The sequence below is a fragment of the Gobius niger genome (genome assembly GCF_951799975.1).
Source record: "Gobius niger genome assembly, chromosome: 20".
In the NCBI taxonomy this organism is placed as follows: Eukaryota; Metazoa; Chordata; class Actinopteri; order Gobiiformes; family Gobiidae; genus Gobius; species Gobius niger.
This window is the reverse complement of record NC_136871.1, coordinates 18,222,179-18,239,388: the sequence shown is the minus strand read 5'-3', so window position 1 is coordinate 18,239,388 and position 17,210 is coordinate 18,222,179. Positions and strand designations below refer to the sequence as shown.

The 17,210-nt window shown below is 41.8% G+C and overlaps 5 protein-coding genes across 5 annotated transcripts; 2 read left to right on the top strand and 3 right to left on the bottom strand.

Moving 5' to 3' along the window:
- Nucleotides 1–3,249: 3,249 nt before the first annotated feature.
- LOC306979790 (transcription factor HES-5-like) lies at nt 3,250–3,753 on the bottom strand. Its single transcript, XM_079578915.1, has 2 exons — nt 3,659–3,753; nt 3,250–3,553 (listed from the first exon to the last, which is right to left on the bottom strand). Exons 1-2 carry the CDS (start codon nt 3,719–3,721, stop codon nt 3,257–3,259), a joined length of 360 nt encoding a protein of 119 aa, XP_079435041.1. The 5' UTR covers nt 3,722–3,753; the 3' UTR covers nt 3,250–3,256.
- Nucleotides 3,754–6,805: 3,052 nt separating this feature from the next.
- LOC306979782 (transcription factor HES-5-like) lies at nt 6,806–7,376 on the bottom strand. Its single transcript, XM_079578899.1, has 2 exons — nt 7,253–7,376; nt 6,806–7,147 (listed from the first exon to the last, which is right to left on the bottom strand). The coding sequence occupies exons 1-2, from the start codon at nt 7,313–7,315 to the stop codon at nt 6,851–6,853; spliced, it is 360 nt and encodes a 119-aa protein (XP_079435025.1). The 5' UTR covers nt 7,316–7,376; the 3' UTR covers nt 6,806–6,850.
- A 1,675-nt stretch (nt 7,377–9,051) lies between these two features.
- Nucleotides 9,052–9,972, top strand: LOC306979728 (uncharacterized protein). Its single transcript, XM_079578824.1, has 2 exons — nt 9,052–9,179; nt 9,284–9,972. Exons 1-2 carry the CDS (start codon nt 9,124–9,126, stop codon nt 9,516–9,518), a joined length of 291 nt encoding a protein of 96 aa, XP_079434950.1. The 5' UTR covers nt 9,052–9,123; the 3' UTR covers nt 9,519–9,972.
- Nucleotides 9,973–14,606: 4,634 nt separating this feature from the next.
- On the top strand, nt 14,607–15,425 carry LOC306979711 (transcription factor HES-5-like). Its single transcript, XM_079578806.1, has 2 exons — nt 14,607–14,679; nt 14,783–15,425. The coding sequence occupies exons 1-2, from the start codon at nt 14,617–14,619 to the stop codon at nt 15,068–15,070; spliced, it is 351 nt and encodes a 116-aa protein (XP_079434932.1). The 5' UTR covers nt 14,607–14,616; the 3' UTR covers nt 15,071–15,425.
- A 662-nt stretch (nt 15,426–16,087) lies between these two features.
- Nucleotides 16,088–16,749, bottom strand: LOC306979439 (transcription factor HES-5-like). The gene is made up of 2 exons (XM_079578390.1): nt 16,591–16,749; nt 16,088–16,517 (listed from the first exon to the last, which is right to left on the bottom strand). Exons 1-2 carry the CDS (start codon nt 16,645–16,647, stop codon nt 16,128–16,130), a joined length of 447 nt encoding a protein of 148 aa, XP_079434516.1. The 5' UTR covers nt 16,648–16,749; the 3' UTR covers nt 16,088–16,127.
- Between the last annotated feature and the right edge of the window lie 461 nt (nt 16,750–17,210).

The window sequence follows — 17,210 nt, the reverse complement described above, 5'->3', positions numbered from 1 at the left end:
CCTGTGAGGCAGCGATGGCTATCTGCGTGTGAAGTAGTATGACAAATATGATGGCACAAGGAGAATAGATTTGTAAATAAACGGATACCAGTGAAAGAATCTGCAAATATATAATGATGGCCATTTCACCAGCGAGTACAGGGTGCAATGGTGAGTGGAGTATTTACTATCTGTGATAAATCTTAGTACTCCTTGATACACTGCGTCCAGCATGTGCAGAGAGCTGGCAAAGGCACTCATGTAAACAATGTCTCCATAATCTTAGACACTCATTAGTGGCAGACACCAACTGTTTTGTGGCTTGATGAGAAAAGCATGACTTATTTCGATAGAACATAGCAGGCTATCAATATCTACATTGAAGGTCAAACTATCATCAATGTGTATGCCAGGGAATTTAAAGGATGTCACGAAATCAATGGACTGTTCGTGTTTTGTGGTTATTTTAGGTAAAGGGGACCCTCTTTTTGTTAGCAAATAACATACCATTGCTCTTGCTTGCATTGAACATCAACCCAAGTTGTGAAAGTTGGGACTGAATGCTGTCAAAGGAAGACTGCATGCATTAAAAAAAAGAAGAAGAAAACAGTCAATAGATTTAGAACGGCAAACTGATCAAAGATGCAGATCTTGAGACCATGGCCCAGATTGTTTATGTATATAGTGAACAGAGTAGGCCCTAGAATGGAGCCCTAAGGGACTCCTTTTGTAATGTCCAGGTAACTTAAAGTTTAGCCACAAAGTCCCAATGTCCAAAAGCCTTTGACACAACTTCCCATGATCGACTGTGTCAAAGGCTTTGGATACACAGTATTCCCCGGCATCAAGTGCTTCATATACATCATTGAGAACCTTTAATGTAGCGGCAACTGTCCCATGTCCTTTTCTAAAGCCAGATTCATGATGTGAGAGGATATTATTGGAAAACAGGTGATGCTTCACTCGCTCATTTATTAATTTTTCAACAGGTTTTGCTGATACAGTTTTGTTGTATGGACAAATTAAAAATATGTGATTCAGCTATGATGTCAGCAGCCAAACGAAAAAAGTAGGGAGAGAGATCATCAGGGCCATTGCTGATCACTATGACAGAGATAACAAAATAACTCTCTAACATGGTCAGAGATGAAGTTTTATATCAAGCTTTGGCAGATTTTATTTAGTTTGCTGTGAGTTAATGGAAAGGTCAAGTAATCTGTCAGGTCAGATCATCACAATATATATATATATATATATATATATATATATATATATATATATATATATATATATATATACTTCTACTTGAGTAATATTAAAAAGCAATATCTGTATTTTTGAATTAAAAAAACAACAGTAACTCGTGCCAGTGTGAGTTAATCTTTTAGGGGAAATGTTAATTTTGACATATAAATGTAGTTTGTGTTTTGTTAACTTAGGTCAAACTAGTTTCTTTGAAAATACTTTGATGGTATTTTCTTTGAAAATATTAAACTTTTCCACATTTCATATTTTGCTATTCTCATGATTTATGTCATTACTACTACTACTACTACTGCTGCTACTAATACCACTACTTTGCTGGACACTCAAAGATGCTTTACATCACAGTATTCATTCACTCCTTACTTGGTGGTGGTAGTATTGCAGCCACAGCTGCCCTGGGATAGACTGAGGGAAGAGAGGCCTGTTCACTCACTCACTCGCTCGCTCGCTCGCTCACTCACTCGCTCGCTCACTCACTCACTCACTCGCTCGCTCGCTCGCTCACTCACTCACTCACTCACTCGCTCACTCACTCACTCACTCACTCACTCACTCACTCACTTTTTGTCTCTCTTCAAGCTGAGGAGTTTGTCCTACACTGCCACTTAGTGGCCAATGGTTGTTAACGCATATGCCTTACAATTGGTCTACTTGGCCTACTTTTATTTGTATTTATTACTGTAAGTCTGTTATCAGAAAAATTGTAAGAAAAATAAAAACATAAAATGAAGGAAAACTCTCTGATACACATACTAGCGCTGCTTTGATGACGGGCGCCTCCCTGTGGTTGTGCAGCTCAGTGCAGTGGCTCTGGGACATCAAGCGTTTCTCCTGCTTCTGCTGCAGTAGACGTGTGAGGAAACTAACAGTCATCTCCAGGATGTCTGCTTTCTCCAATTTGGAGTCGGGCTGCTGATGGAGGAACTCTGCACACAGAAGAGACTTGAGCTGCTCAATGCTGCTCTTGATTCTCTCTCTACGCTGTTTCTCCACCACAGGCTTGTTTCTCACTTGCAACAAGTGAGTTCATGAGTTAATTTGTTCTACACATAACCCTGATACTGCTGATGCAGTAGCAGCAGGGGCCCATTGCTGCAGTGATTGTTGGAGCCATGTGTGGATGTGGATGTGGAGTTCCATAGATTTACATAGGCCCCATCTCAAATTCCTGAACATAAATCCAATCTTTCCACTGGGTTTCAATAAATGATGTAAAGTTAGTATAGTTATAATGACATTTAATTTAGATGATTGATTTTTAGCTGATTTTTAGATTCAATTCAAATGATCAAAACTCCTCAAAATGACGATGATGTTGTCCATAAAAGAAAAGGGTCATGTGACTAAACTGTACCACACAAATCTGTACTGACTTGTAATTTGGCAATAAAGTATTTGATTGAATCGAAAATAATGGCATCGTAAAGAGAATATATATGGATGTGATCATTTATTAGGTTCAAACTATTATTAAAAACTCTCAACATGAGATACAGTAAAATTAAAGAGCTCAGACTCTCGTCTAAGACACACAGCACTCAATGACAATGAGCAGAGTAAAAACGGTCTTTACAAAAGACATCTGCATCAGCCTCATGTGAACATCACACACAGTCACTTGGCCACAAACAGGTTCACAATATGAATAACAAGAGATCATTGAATTGATCTGCAGGAGTCATTAATATAGACAGAAAAGGATCCACAAAAAGAATCGATAAACAACCATGAGCTGTATAGACAGATCAACAAGATCAACAGTGTCTCTCAGTTATTTATAGATAATAACCAGTGTGGTCTCTGCTTTGGAGCACATATTTCCATTGGAAACACAACTGTAAAGCCTCTCTATTTCAAGAGGTAAACAAGTATAAACAAGTATAAACAAACAAACAAACATGTTTTCCCCAAAGAAAATACATTTTCAAAGGACTGTTAAATCCTCAATTTATCATCAAGAGTCATCAGAGTATTGGAACATTGTGCTGCCTCAGAGTCCAGTCTGCAGTTTCTACCAGGGTCGCCAGAGGGCGCTAATCCTGTCTTTGCTAGAGCTGCTTTGATGACAGAAGGGCGCCTCCCTGTGGTTGTGCAGCTCAGTGCAGTGGCTCTGGGACATCAAGTGTTTCTCCTGCTTCTGCTGCAGTAGACGTGTGAGGAAACTAACAGTCATCTCCAGGATGTCTGCTTTCTCCAGTTTGGAGTCGGGCTGCTGATGGAGGAACTCTGCACACAGGAGAGACTTGAGCTGCTCAATGCTGCTGTTGATCCTCTCTCTGCGTAGTTTCTCCACCACAGGCTTTCTCAGCTGCAACAACAAGAGAGAGTCCATGAGTTACATTTGTTCTACACATTAGTCTAACTAATAAAGCAGAGGCATTCTGAAAGTGTTAAAGTACATGACTGGGTTTACCTTGTGAGAGAGGCTGAGGTGCTCCAGAGAGGGGCCCATTGCTTCAGTGATGGTTGGAGCCATGTGTGGATGTGAGCTGTAGAGGTCTCTGTGGAGAGTCTGCTGTGTGCTCCTTCAGCCTCATATTTATAGAGCCACATCTCCATATGAATGTGTGGGTCTAGGCCTGGGACTAGTTTCTCACACTCTGGACCAATCAGAGCACAGACAGGAATAATGAGGGACATGGAGCGTGGGGAATGCTCTTGAAGCCTCAGGGGACAATGGTGAGACATCAGGGGGACCAGGTGGAGACCGGGCCTTGATAGAGATAAACACAGTGAGAGAGTGCAGCTCTGGGAAAGTGGTGACCCTGTGAGGAATCAGAAATGCTCCAGGGCCATCGTAGGATCAAGTGATAAAGATTGACCTTAAAACGGGCGGTTAAAGCACATTTTAAGAAGCTTTTGCTTAATTCTAATTTCAAGTAGGCTATTAGATGACATTTTGGAAACATTTCATGATAACTTGATTTATAACTGTCCAATCACTTAATTTGATGCTAAAATGTAATTGTAAATGCATTTTATGTACAGTATATGTTGTTGGTGACCAAAGAAGTTTCTTTGCAAACACATGTACTAACTACACTACTACTACACATAATAATTACTTTGTGTAACAGGTCACACTGTGCCAACGTTGAGATTGATCACTGTGCTTGTCTTGGATTTTATATTCGTAACATCATCCCCCCCCCCGGTCCCGTTATTCTACAGCGCATTAGTCGATGATGTCAGGCACTTTGAGAAGTGTGCCGTTGTCCCCTAGAGAGCAGACGGCTGATGGAAGGTGCTAATCACACACGACTGGGACTCTGTTCTCCAGTGCTTTCCCACACTCGGCCTATTGACAGAGCACACACTTCACAATAGGCTCGTGCCTTGTTAAAGGATAATTCACACACACACACACACACACACACACACACGCGCACACACACGCGCACACACACACACACACACACACACACACACACACACGCACACACGCACGCACGCACGCACGCACGCACACGCAAGCACACACACACACACACACACATGCACATGGTAGGGGGCCCATGGACCCTGAGTACTTGCAAATGCGCATGGAGGTGTTCTGGCCACACAAACACTATTGGATAGTTGTTGGATTAACAAATAATCGGCTAACATTTATATTTTCCTTACTTCTCCTGCTCAGCCTTAGTAAGTCTTGTTGAGAGAGAGAGATAATAAAAGAGTCACACATGTTACTCTCAAAATGAACTTCTCAGTGGATGAAGGAAAATAACAATATCACAAGAAACACATGGAAGCACATATGGTGGCACAACCTAAATACTGTTGCCTTTTGGACAATGCTCGATCTCAGCACAGATTACCAGGAACCTGAACAGAGACCAGCAGCTCACAGAGATGTTTGAGCCAAAGAAATCAATACTGAAATACACTGGTTAAATTAAATATTGCTTATTTAGTTAAACAAACAATTAAGTGAAAAATAATGGATTAACCTATATTGTCTTTGTATATATATATATATATATTTAAAAAAAAGTCTACAGAATGCATGATGTTTAAGAGCCCGTGTGGGCCCCTCCCTTGTGCTGGTGTAATTTATGCGGGTGATTTGGTATTGTCCCTGAGCCCCTGTGAGAGAGCTTTCTGCTCTTTCCCACACTCTGCTGAAGAGCAGCTGCCAATGAGCGTGTGCGCCTAAACACATCACATTACAGTTGTGGGCTCCATAGTAAAGAACAGAAAAAACTGGGCACATGGAGTGACAGGCCCCCCACTCGAGCCCTCACACCAACTGGGCACTGTTGAAGACAGGAATGTCAGGTGCACAGTTGTTCTGACGTTACAAGGTATATTCAGTCTGGACTCATCAATGAGTCATGATTGCGTACAATTACTTATAGGCAGATAAGAATTTAAATATTCAAAGTTATTACTGTGTAATTTGCTACATGCAGATGATCTAAAGCTCTGTACACAACTTCATTTGTACTACTTTTTCAGTTTTAAAATAATCAAAAACATCAAACCAATGAATGAATCAAAAGCAACCCCTTTTTAAACCGCTTTGTGACACTATATAGAGCAGGGATGAGCAAACTAAGGCCCAGGGGCCGAATGTGGCCGGCCTAGCCCTTCAACCTGGCCCGCAAAAGATGATGAAGCCCAATATACATTGCCTAAAATGGGGTAGATACCTATAACACATAACTGCACATATTTTGTGTAAAATGTGGTATAGACACTTACAGTCTATTTGAGAATTGTTTGAAACAACACAATTCTGGTCTGTCTGACCCTCTAGGCAAGTTCAAAAACCCTGCCTCAAAAAGTTTTCCCATGTCTGCTATAGAGCAACAGTGGCCCAGTGGCAGAGCCAGGACCTGCTGGTGCATGATTGTATGCATTAATACACTGGACAGAAAAGATAGAAGTCGAAATATTTATTTCAACAAACATTTTACAGGTTGTAAAGATCAACCTGTGATCAAGCAGTATGTGTGATGATACATCACAACAAAGTTCAGACACATGTCCAAATCACATAGTACTCAAACTGAGTGCAGGAGAAATCAACATTTAGGCTAATGTTTAACATAAACCATTATTGGCATTAACATAATGCACAGAAAAGACTGGTCTTTAAACAGACCTGATTCTCATGAACTTGTTGGTTACTTACAGAAGAGCACTGACATAACCCAGTGCCAAACTCAGTAAGATGCAACAATACAAAGGCAATACTGGCCAAAGTGGGAATCCTAGAACATACTGTTGTAAAAACAAAACAAAAGAATGCTTTCCATAAAAATACAAACGATGATGAAATAATCAAATTGCTTGATCTTTCACTGAAAGAATAATATTCAAAAAGTCATAAAAAGAATAACATGGTTATCCTGTGACAATAACAGGAATCTTACATCAGATTCACATTTTCTTTTCTATAAGAAGCTCAATAAAAATAAAATGCCAACTCCAGTGAGTTGTTTAAATGAGGCCGTTGCACATGTGTGCACATTCACATGAACAAAATGTCATGACACTTTTTGAGTTTCCAAAGACTCCACACATGTTTCTCCTTACACAGTAAGGAGAAACACTTACAGTATCATTCATTGACTAATGTGAGTTTGAGGTGATCCAAGTTCTACCAGGGCTGCCAGAAGGCACTACACTTTGATTTACTCGAGCTGCTTTGATGACAGGAGGGCGCCTCCCTGTGGTTGTGCAGCTCAGTGCAGTGGCTCTGGGACATCAAGTGTTTCTCCTGCTTCTGCTGCAGTAGACGTGTGAGGAAACTAACAGTCATCTCCAGGATGTCTGCTTTATCCAGCTTGGAGTCGGGCTGCTGATGGAGGAACTCTGCACACAGGAGAGACTTGAGCTGCTCAATGCTGCTGTTGATCCTCTCTCTGCGTAGTTTCTCCACCACAGGCTTTCTCAGCTGCAACAACAAGAGAGAGTCCATGAGTTACATTTGTTCTACACATTAGTCTAACTAATAAAGCAGAGGCATTCTGAAAGTGTTAAAGTACATGACTGGGTTTACCTTGTGAGAGAGGCTGAGGTGCTCCAGAGAGGGGCCCATTGCTGCAGTGATGGTTGGAGCCATGTGTGGATGTGAGCTGGAGAGGTCTCTGTGGAGAGTCTGCTGTGTGCTCCTTCAGCCTCATATTTATAGAGCCACATCTCCATATGAATGTGTGGGTCTGAACCTTAGAGAAGGTTCTCACACTCTGGGCCAATCACAGCACACAGTCACATAATGAAGGCGTACTGAGCTGCCACATGCCACACAATGGACGTGTGTGCATGGGTGCGTGCGTCTGTGTGTGTGTGTGTGTGTGTGTGTGTGTGTGTGTGTGTGTGTGTGTGTGTGTGTGTGTGCGTGCGTGTGTGTGTGTGTGTGTGTGTGCGTGTGTGTGTGTGCGTGCATGCTGGGGTCTCAGAGGAGCAGGTGGAGCACTCTGAACTGTGGCAGTAGATCTGGGAACATGGTGACCTTTTATCATACCATATATGAGCTAATGAAGATCAATAGATAACCGGGTTAGAACACAAATACATTGGCATGGTTAAACACAAACTTCTTGTAATCACACTAACTTGTGGTTGAGTAGATTGTGGGACTCTGGGATTAAATTGTGGGGTGATGTGGGATAAACAAAAGATTAGGCATTTCATCACTAACAGAGGATTATCTGGTCCATTTACAGTATACGTACCTATTATTGTTGCAAAAAAACATAAATAATCTGATGGCATAACGCTCTGACTTTGGGCCAATATTTAAAATTGTACTATTTGAACTATTGCTGCATGTAAATTCTGAACTAAAGTCATCTTCTCTTTCTGATATGCCGGTGACTTATTCATAGTAAAATCGGTGTTATAGCATACGCACTTTGCTTTAGTTATCCCACTCCTCCTCTCTCCATCTGTCTGTGGCTCAGTTTACTGTCTGTCTCCCTCCCCTCCTGCACAGCTCTGGGTGTCTGCCGGTCACACGCCCTGCTGCAAGCTTCTGTTGCTGGGAGCTGCCGTGGCACAAGGCTTCCCACACTCCACACAATACAAGTGTGTCTGCTGTTCTCACAAAGGCCCGGCTCGTTCCCAGGACACTGTGCACTTTACGGCTCCTCCTAATGGCCTCTAATCGAGGACGCCTGCTCAGCGCAAACACATGATGTACTGAACCTCAAAGATAGTAAAAAATGATTCAATGTATGGTCATTATTTCTTTATTTTTCAGAATAGGAGGCTAATTGTTACATTGACTGGTTGAATGAATACGTAAACACTCACAATATATAACATAGTAATACTAATAAATATGAAACATCAATCAATTTCTGTTTTATGTTTGAAAATATGAGCTATCATATCTTTATTCTTACATTATTTATTTTTTTATTTGGGGGAAGTGACGGCCCACTGACCCCTGTAGAAATGTAGATTTATAGGTTTAATTAAATGGTCAAATAAATAAAATGTTAAAATATATTTATCCTATCACATATGAAATCAAAGAAACATCCTGCCAAATATCCAGCCCTATAAAACATTTTTTGCAGACAATTTTTTTTCTCATGCGTAGTTCCTAATATATTCCATGAGAACCGAAATGATCAGTGGTCCTCATGCATCTAGAACTACTCCCAGGATATATTTCGGTCAATCTCATTGACATATGGCATTATGAACAACATCCCACCTGTTCTGGGTGACAGCCATTAAATTCAGTCTATTGTCGCACTCTCTGAGGCCTCTGATTGGCTGAGCAGCAGCGAGGGAAGAGGAAGAGGAGCATAAATACAGAGTAGAAACATGGGCAAAGCATCAGCAACATCTCCTTTGGACTGAAGCAACTGCCCAAGAAAACCTTTCATCTCTGCAAAGGACTACCTACTGCAACTGAAAATGTCTCAGTATTTGGACCTCGCCATCCAGGACAGCGTGAAGGAGCAGCTCTTTAGGTAAGTCTTCAGTTCTCCAAACCCAACGGATTCTCTGAGATGTTGAGCATGCATGTGTTGTGAATGTTTGAGTCTGTGCACTGACAGTGCTTTGTCTTCTGTAGGTGTAAGCTGCACACGCTGGAGAGGAAGTGCAGTGTGGGAGTGGAGAAGCTGAAGTCTCTGCTGCTGGAGCATTTACACAGTGGCATCCCAGTGTCCGAGCTGCTGGACAAGACGCTGTCATTCATCTCACTGAGGAGAGCACTGCTCTCACACAACGGATACTCTAAATACTCCCGCGACATTCTACGACTCTTTCCTGATGCAGAGGATGATGTTGCTCCTCTTTGCTTTTAAAGACATAAAGGACTGATCACTTGGAAATGCCTTGAAGCTGCCTTCTATAAGCTGAAACAGACAATATTGATTGCACATTATTTTTGTAAGATGATGCACTGCAGTCTTGAGTTGAATATGTATAATAATGTTGGAATGCATCATATGCATGTATTTGTTATATAAGCAGTTGTACTGCTGTGACACTGTTGAAAACACGCGTGGCCTTCCATAGACTTTAGTACTTATGTTTAAGTGTCATAGTTATGAAAAAGAAAGAGCTTGACTCCTGAGGTGAGTGCGGGCCACTCCCCTCAGAGCAAGACTCCTTCATAGACATTCATTGATTTCATGATATAGTTTTTATTGACAGACTGTGTCAGTTATTTCTTTAACCCTTTAATTGAAAGGGAAATATGATTTTGTTAACCTAAGCATATTGTTTAATTTGATTTGTGATTTATAATGTTTTATGGTGCAGCCTATGTACCACTGACCAAATGATTTTGCTCCAATAAACAATTCACAACAAAACCTCTTTTTCTCAATAGCATTTATTCTGCTTTGGATTGTAAGAGCAAGATTAAACCAAGACACCACTTTTTAGGTTGCAAACACTGAACTGTAGATGACAGAAGTCAACACACAGTGACAAGAGGCCTTTCCATTCACAGATGCCTTCCATCCAGCTTTTTATTTCATCAGCTAGTAACCTGTTTCATGCTTAGAAACCATCCATCCAAAGCACTTTAACTTTAACATTGTCATTTTGGGCCTGAAGTTAGAGGCTATGCAGTGCCAGTGACCAATAGCCTCCTTTCCTCCGTATGGTGTTTATCTGTGCCTTAGAGCCCATTGAGGAGTTAATGACATAACCACAAAAGGCCCATTCATTCCCTTTAGTGCAACACTGATCCCAACACTCTGGGAACCAAATCTGAGTGCTTTACTCACCAGGATCCAGCTGCTGGGCGGCCAAACATCTGCCTTGACTTTAACACCATTCACAAAGATAAAACCTATAATACACATTCATGTTTTTAAAGAGTGGACACGTTGATTCAGTATCTTGGCACATATAGTCTATCAAAAATGTGTGTTTAGGTGTAAATATTGTTTTGCATAAAACATTGAGATCTAAAGTAAATAATCAATGAAATATCAATGTTGAAATTCGACATTCTGTAGTAGAAAAGTACTTTCCCTCCACTGTCCCCCTGCTGTCCACCTGTTCCACTGAGCTGTCCCTAAGGCAGTTTGAGCCTGATGGCTATAGTCTTCCTCCTGAGCTCTCTGATTGGTCCAGAGTGTGAGAACCTAGTCCCAGGCCTAGACCCACACATTCATATGGAGATGTTGCTCTATAAATGAGTCTGACCGAGGTCTAATGATGGGCGTTACCACACTTTTTTAATCGATACTGATACTTCTGGGGGTAATTTTAGTTGTACTAATACCAATACTGGTCATTTTATATGGGTGAATGCATTCCAGTCAATATGCGTTTCCAAAATGGGTTATTATTCATATGTCGGCTACATTAAGATGTTAATTTAACTATGTCAATGTTTAACTAACAACAACAAAGTAGAAAATGTATACTTAAAGACAAACAGAACATAAACTCAGTCCAATATCCTACTGTACTTACTGCTTCATCATTTTGAGTGTAAAACCCCTTTTTTATTTTACATATGCTAGTAGTGTTGATACTTATTTGGTATATAAATGTGTTGTAATTGATCCACTCATCTCTAAATGGAACGCTCAGCCTCTCGACAGAGACCTTTTAGAGCCGCGTTTTGAAATTGCATTGTATAATAAAAGTTCAAATGTGTTATAAAATTTTCACTTCTGTGTGAAATAAAACTGCCTTTTGTAATAATGTACTGCATTTTTAAATATTTTTCTAATTTTGCAATAACTCGTCATATGCTGTGATAAAATTGTGGTAAGAATGAATGACCTTTATTTTTCAGTCACTGAAAAGTTTAGACTCTATTATAAAACATGCTCAAACAGTGTCAAACAACAGAAACAGGACACACACTTCATGTCCCAGAGCCACTGCACTGAGCTGCACAACCACAGGGATGTGCTGTTCTGTTTCCAAAGCAGCACCAGCAAAGACAAGGCTTACGGCCTCCCTGGTACAAACTGAAAAAAAAGTTTGAGAAAAACAAACAAAACACAGAGTAGTAATTGTTCATGGATTGAAAAGATTGTATTTGGTAATTTGTTTAATTTGTTGGAAAAAGTTTGCATTTGGAAGTGCTGTGTGCCCGGTTGCTTCTGGTGCATTAAAAAAGCAGGGTATGTGTGCAGCAGGCAAGAGAAGAAGAAGAAGAAGAAGAAGAAAAAGAAGAGGATGAAGAACTCTGACCAACACCAAGCATTCACACAAACACATCATCCATCCAGGCCTATTGTACATGTTTTTAGTGGTAGGGGAAACCGGAGTACCCAGAGGACACCTACGCAGACACACAGAAAGGCCCCGTCCAGGTTACTGTAGCGAGCTTAGGGGTGCATGTGTAATTGTGCCATAGGTTGATTAATGCTCTAATATGCTATAAATTAATCTATAATGAGACTACATGTGGAATGTCAATTATTGTGGAAACTTAAGAGTTATACTGTATTGCTATTGTTTTATGATGACAGCACTGCTCCAAAAGAGAGACTGTTTTTTATGACACATAATGATGCCCTAGCAGCTAAACCCCCAAGCTCCAGTCAGGACATAAACAAAATGAAACATTTGAAATGGTCTTTCGCTCTTTTCTTTGCTAACAACCCCACTGTAGACCTGGTGTTTTGCCACAGAGGCCATATACCCCGTTAGTCTGCTATTTCTCCATAAAAGACAAGCTCACACACGGTTACTAATGCCATGTGCAATGGGACACACTTCTATTGTTCCTGTCATGAAAGACGAGACCAGAGTGTGGGAAACCAGAAAACACTCACTCACAGAGCCCAGGGGGGACAATAGAGGCAGACATCTGCCCTGGAGCAATGGAGGGAGTGCTGCTTTCAAGTGTATGTTTAGAGGAAAAATTGTTATGGACTTTTTAACAAACGTATCTATACTTTTGATGCATGATAAGCAGTAGTTGTAAGATATATTTTACACAAAGTAAATATGCTTTCAAATATCAAATATGACAAAGGTCAATCTTATAGAACTTTACAAATACATAATATAAAGTTTACCAATTGGTTTAATGAATAAGGTAATTGCAAACAAGGCACTAAGGAAACCCTATGCAAACTTGTATAATGACATTTTTTTAGTGAACTCATAGCTTTATGCCTGTAGAAAAAGATCAAGAGCTAATCTTAACTAAACCGACAAGATGGTACTGAATACAGAAGCCTAAGCACCAAAAACATGAAACACAGCAATTCAGCGCTCTCTCCAGCAGATGGTGCCCTATAGCGGCCGCCTGGGTCACCTATGCCCTGTTCAAAACCACATTTCAAACAGATACTACTAGCTGCTATATTTACAAAATGACTATAGCATAGCAGTTGAACAGCCATTGGCATTGCCCTCTCCTAATTCTGTCATGTTTGTTTGTCAGTAAACAGATCCCTGAGGCGTATGTTTGCAGCGGCTTTTATGAGGCTGGATTTGCATTTGACAGGGCACGTGCCTTTTGTTGAGTGGTCAATGGGCTGAGTGTGGGAAAGCACTGATGAACACAGTCACAAGTGCACATCATTAGCATCCTCCACAAGACGCCTCCTCTCTGGGGGACTCGGCACACTTCTCACAAATTAATTCAATTGAGAAGCTTAAAGGGGAGTCGGAAATGTAGATGTATGTAGAAAATATATGTAGCGGGAAAACAATATTCCTGGCACGGACACAAAATGACACGGGTTACAACCGTTGTCGATGAAGTTGAGCATTTGTGTACAATTTTCTTTGCAATTCCACTCGGGGGGGAAAAAATGTTGCTTTAATGACATTGTTTCATTTGCAACTCTACACTTTGAAAGGTAGACAATGGAAAATGATAGCCCACAAAACCGACCAATTATTCCGCGAGTCACGAAAGACCTTTAAAAAGGGGATTTGAGCAAACGGATCATAACACACACACACACCTTGTCTCACACATGCCGGCTGTCTGTAGCTAAAACATCTTCTTTATGCTCCATTTAAAAGGCTAATAATAGCTAAGGATAATAACCTATTATTAAGTTAACTGTACGGCAACATGGTGGTGGCCTGGTGTTGTTTACAGGGAAATGAGTTGTGCACAATGTGAGTATAGACAGCCAGCCAATCAGGAGCTTTCCCTCCAGATGGTGTGGGAAGTCATGGGCCCTCTCAGTTACAGCACACGGGTGGCATCTGTCACTAATGCCCCGTTCTGAGCAGCCTTTGTGGGGGGGGGGGGGGGCGAGGCAGCATTCAGTGTGCAGTGTGGGAAAGTCAGGGAGACCGTCTACTCACAGTCCGGAACAAGAGCCACATCTGTTGCAGCTGGCAACACGTCCGGACCTGTCCCAGTCTCTCTGAACATACTGGAATGAAAGGCAGTCAGCGTCACAAACAAGCAGCAGAGAGGGTTCAAAATATCATACTTCAAGGAATTTTAAATTAAGAAGTTGATTTACTGTAATTATTACTTCTTAACATTATTATGTATACTTCATCAAAATGTATACTGGTTAAAAATGCTTTATGAGTCTAAAGTGAAAAGTATTCTAAACTCATGTTAGGTTCATGCTGATATCTCTGTTGTAACTAATGTATTGAGAATGAGCCAAGAAGAATCAATGCCGTGTCCTGTGTGTGATGGGCTGGTCAGTGTCAGTGATCAGGTCACACTCGTTCAACATTCACTCCAGAGCACACTCCATCAAGTCCCAAGTCTCCACCTGCTTCTCTGGGACCTCACCCCCCCCACCCCCCACCCCCACCCCCCCCCAGGCAGCACTCCTATTCAGAGAACTGCTGCCAGAAGAGCGCTGTGATTGGTCCAGAGTGTGAGAACCTTCTCCCGGGCCTAAACCCACACATTCATATGGAGATGTGGCTCTATAAATATGAGGCTGAAGGAGCACACAGCAGACTCTCAGAGAGCTCAGCTCACATCCACACATGGCTCCAACAATCACTGCAGCAATGGGCCCCTCTCCGGAGCACCTCAGCCTCTCTCACAAGGTAAACCCAGTCTCATGCTTCTACTCAAGCTTGTATCATTCATTTTTTCATAGTTATGAGTGTAGAACAAATGTAACTCATGGACTCTCTCTTGTTGTTGCAGCTGAGAAAGCCTGTGGTGGAGAAACTGCGCAGAGAGAGGATCAACAGCAGCATTGAGCAGCTCAAGTCTCTCCTGTGTGCAGAGTTCCTCCATCAGCAGCCCGACTCCAAACTGGAGAAAGCAGACATCCTGGAGATGACTGTTAGTTTCCTCACACGTCTGCAGCAGAAGCAGGACCCAAAGAGCCGCTGCACTGAGCTGCATAGCCACAAGGAGGCGCACTTTTGTCTTCAGAGCAACATTGAGGACAAGAGCCCAGAGAGCAGCGTCCTCTGGAGGCCTTGGTAGAATCTACAAACTGGATTGTTATTCAGGATCACATTGACCTCTATCTGCGACATGTATGCATTTTATTAAGTGACTGCTTGAGGTGTTTTCATTTTCAAATATTTGTTTTTCGATTGATCGAAATATTGTAATATATACTGAACTTATAGTTCAAAAAGGCTTCTGCATCCCTTATGTTTTCCTGTGGAAATCAATTACCAATAGAAAGAACTTAAGCTATGTTGGCTAGTTTACGTGTTCTGTATCAGACGAATAACTGAAAAATCTGTATCAGTTTTACTGAATGTTCTTAGAAAAATACACTCTGTGGGATTCTGTAGTGCTCCTGGAAGCCCCCACCCTCTTCCTTGTTTCCCAGTGTGTATGTTGAATGTGTAGACTTTTCTGAAAAGCTTGTTTCTGTCACTTAGTGACATATAAAGCATGTACATGCTTGTTCTGTCTTCTATGAAGGCGAAGTAGCCTTTGTGAATCTTGTGTTTTCAAGTTTGTTTGAACTCAAACTGTGATGTGTCATCACTGCATTCAAATACAACAAATATATCTTAATATAAGAGCCATGTTTCTGTGCCCCGTGTCTCTCTATACTTGATTACTTCCTGCCTGCTCGGCTCCTCTCGGAGCTGTCCATGGTCCTACATGCCTACACCTTTAACACTAGCTCAGTCTTGGCATTGGTTAGTTCCTCTGACAACAAACACAATCTAAATTGGCACCGAAAAAATATCACAAAAAGACACAAACTTTTAGGAATGTTTAATATGCATTTTGCGACAAGATACAAAATGTAAACTATGAGATGAAGAAGATAGTATGTAAGAACGAACGAACGACAGGACATGCGGCCCGGGCGCCTTTATAAAAGGCAAATAAGGCCTGGCACTGTGTTCTGTCAACTACACTGTAGTCAAACTTTTGTAACACAGCGAAGTGCAAATGCTGCGCAGCAAAACATATCCAAGCTGACAACATTTGCGCACAAAGAAACAAACCTTATCAACACAATGGGTGAAAGTCACTTATTGTCCATGTGGACTTAAATATAACATACTGTCTTTTACCACGGTCTCCAAAGGGTTCCATATGACCGCGAGCGTTTACTTGTGCTGTGCTCGTCTGCGATGTGCCTGTGTAGTGCCGCTCTCTGGACCACATAGAAGCGTTTGATTTCTTCTCTTTCCGCGTGCTGCAGGGGCGCGTGCAGGGACAGATGTCTGAGTGTTTCCTGGAGGCACTGAGAGAACCCCTGCGAGTAACTGGGCACCACAGACGCGATGGCTCTCTGGCGCAGGAAACACACGGCCATCTCCAAGATATCTGCCTTCTCCAGCTTGGACTGGGCCCCACCGTCAGGATCGTACTGGTCCAGATTCAACAGAGCTCTCAGCTGCTCGATGCTGCTATTAATCCGCTCTCTTCTGACTTTCTCCACAACCAGCTTCCTAAGCTACAAAGATTGTTACATCACTGTATACATTTTCAGTTTTGTGTGCTGCGTTCTATGCGTAAGGCTTATTTACCTTGTTGGGGATGTCCAAAGTTTTATCGTTGACATTTCTGTGAGTAACCGGAGCCATTGCTGAACGCCACAGAGTCCTCCGTCCTTCGGGCCGCAGATGAGACAGTAGTTGTGCGCAGCGCAGATGCAAAGGCGCTATTTATAAGACCCAGAGAAGCAGCGGTTTGGCGCCTCGTCCGTGGACTCCTCACACCTTACACTTTCCCACAGTCCAAACCTGTCATAAAGTCCCGACTACAAACACGTCCACACCCCGTCTGGCCTGAAGAATCACCTCCACTTCCTCCATCTGATCCAAGTGTGACATGATGAGCCTGAAGCAGAAGTGTGCCGGCGCGGCTGTCGCGTGGTCTTTGATCTGTTCAAAACAGTTTGCGTTTGCTGAACACAAGGGCCTCTCGCACGAGTCTTATGCGACAATCTTTACGCGTTGCATTGGTGAGGGGGAACATGCAGCAAGGAATGGCTTTGGATTGCCAATAATCCGATTGAAATAAAGGTGTAGCCTGTGCTCAATTGCCATTAAGAATACATTCTGATTCTGATTAGGTAGCTACATTTCTACACAAGAATACGTGTATGGATGGACTATAACGGAATTTTAAGACAAAAACTAAACCA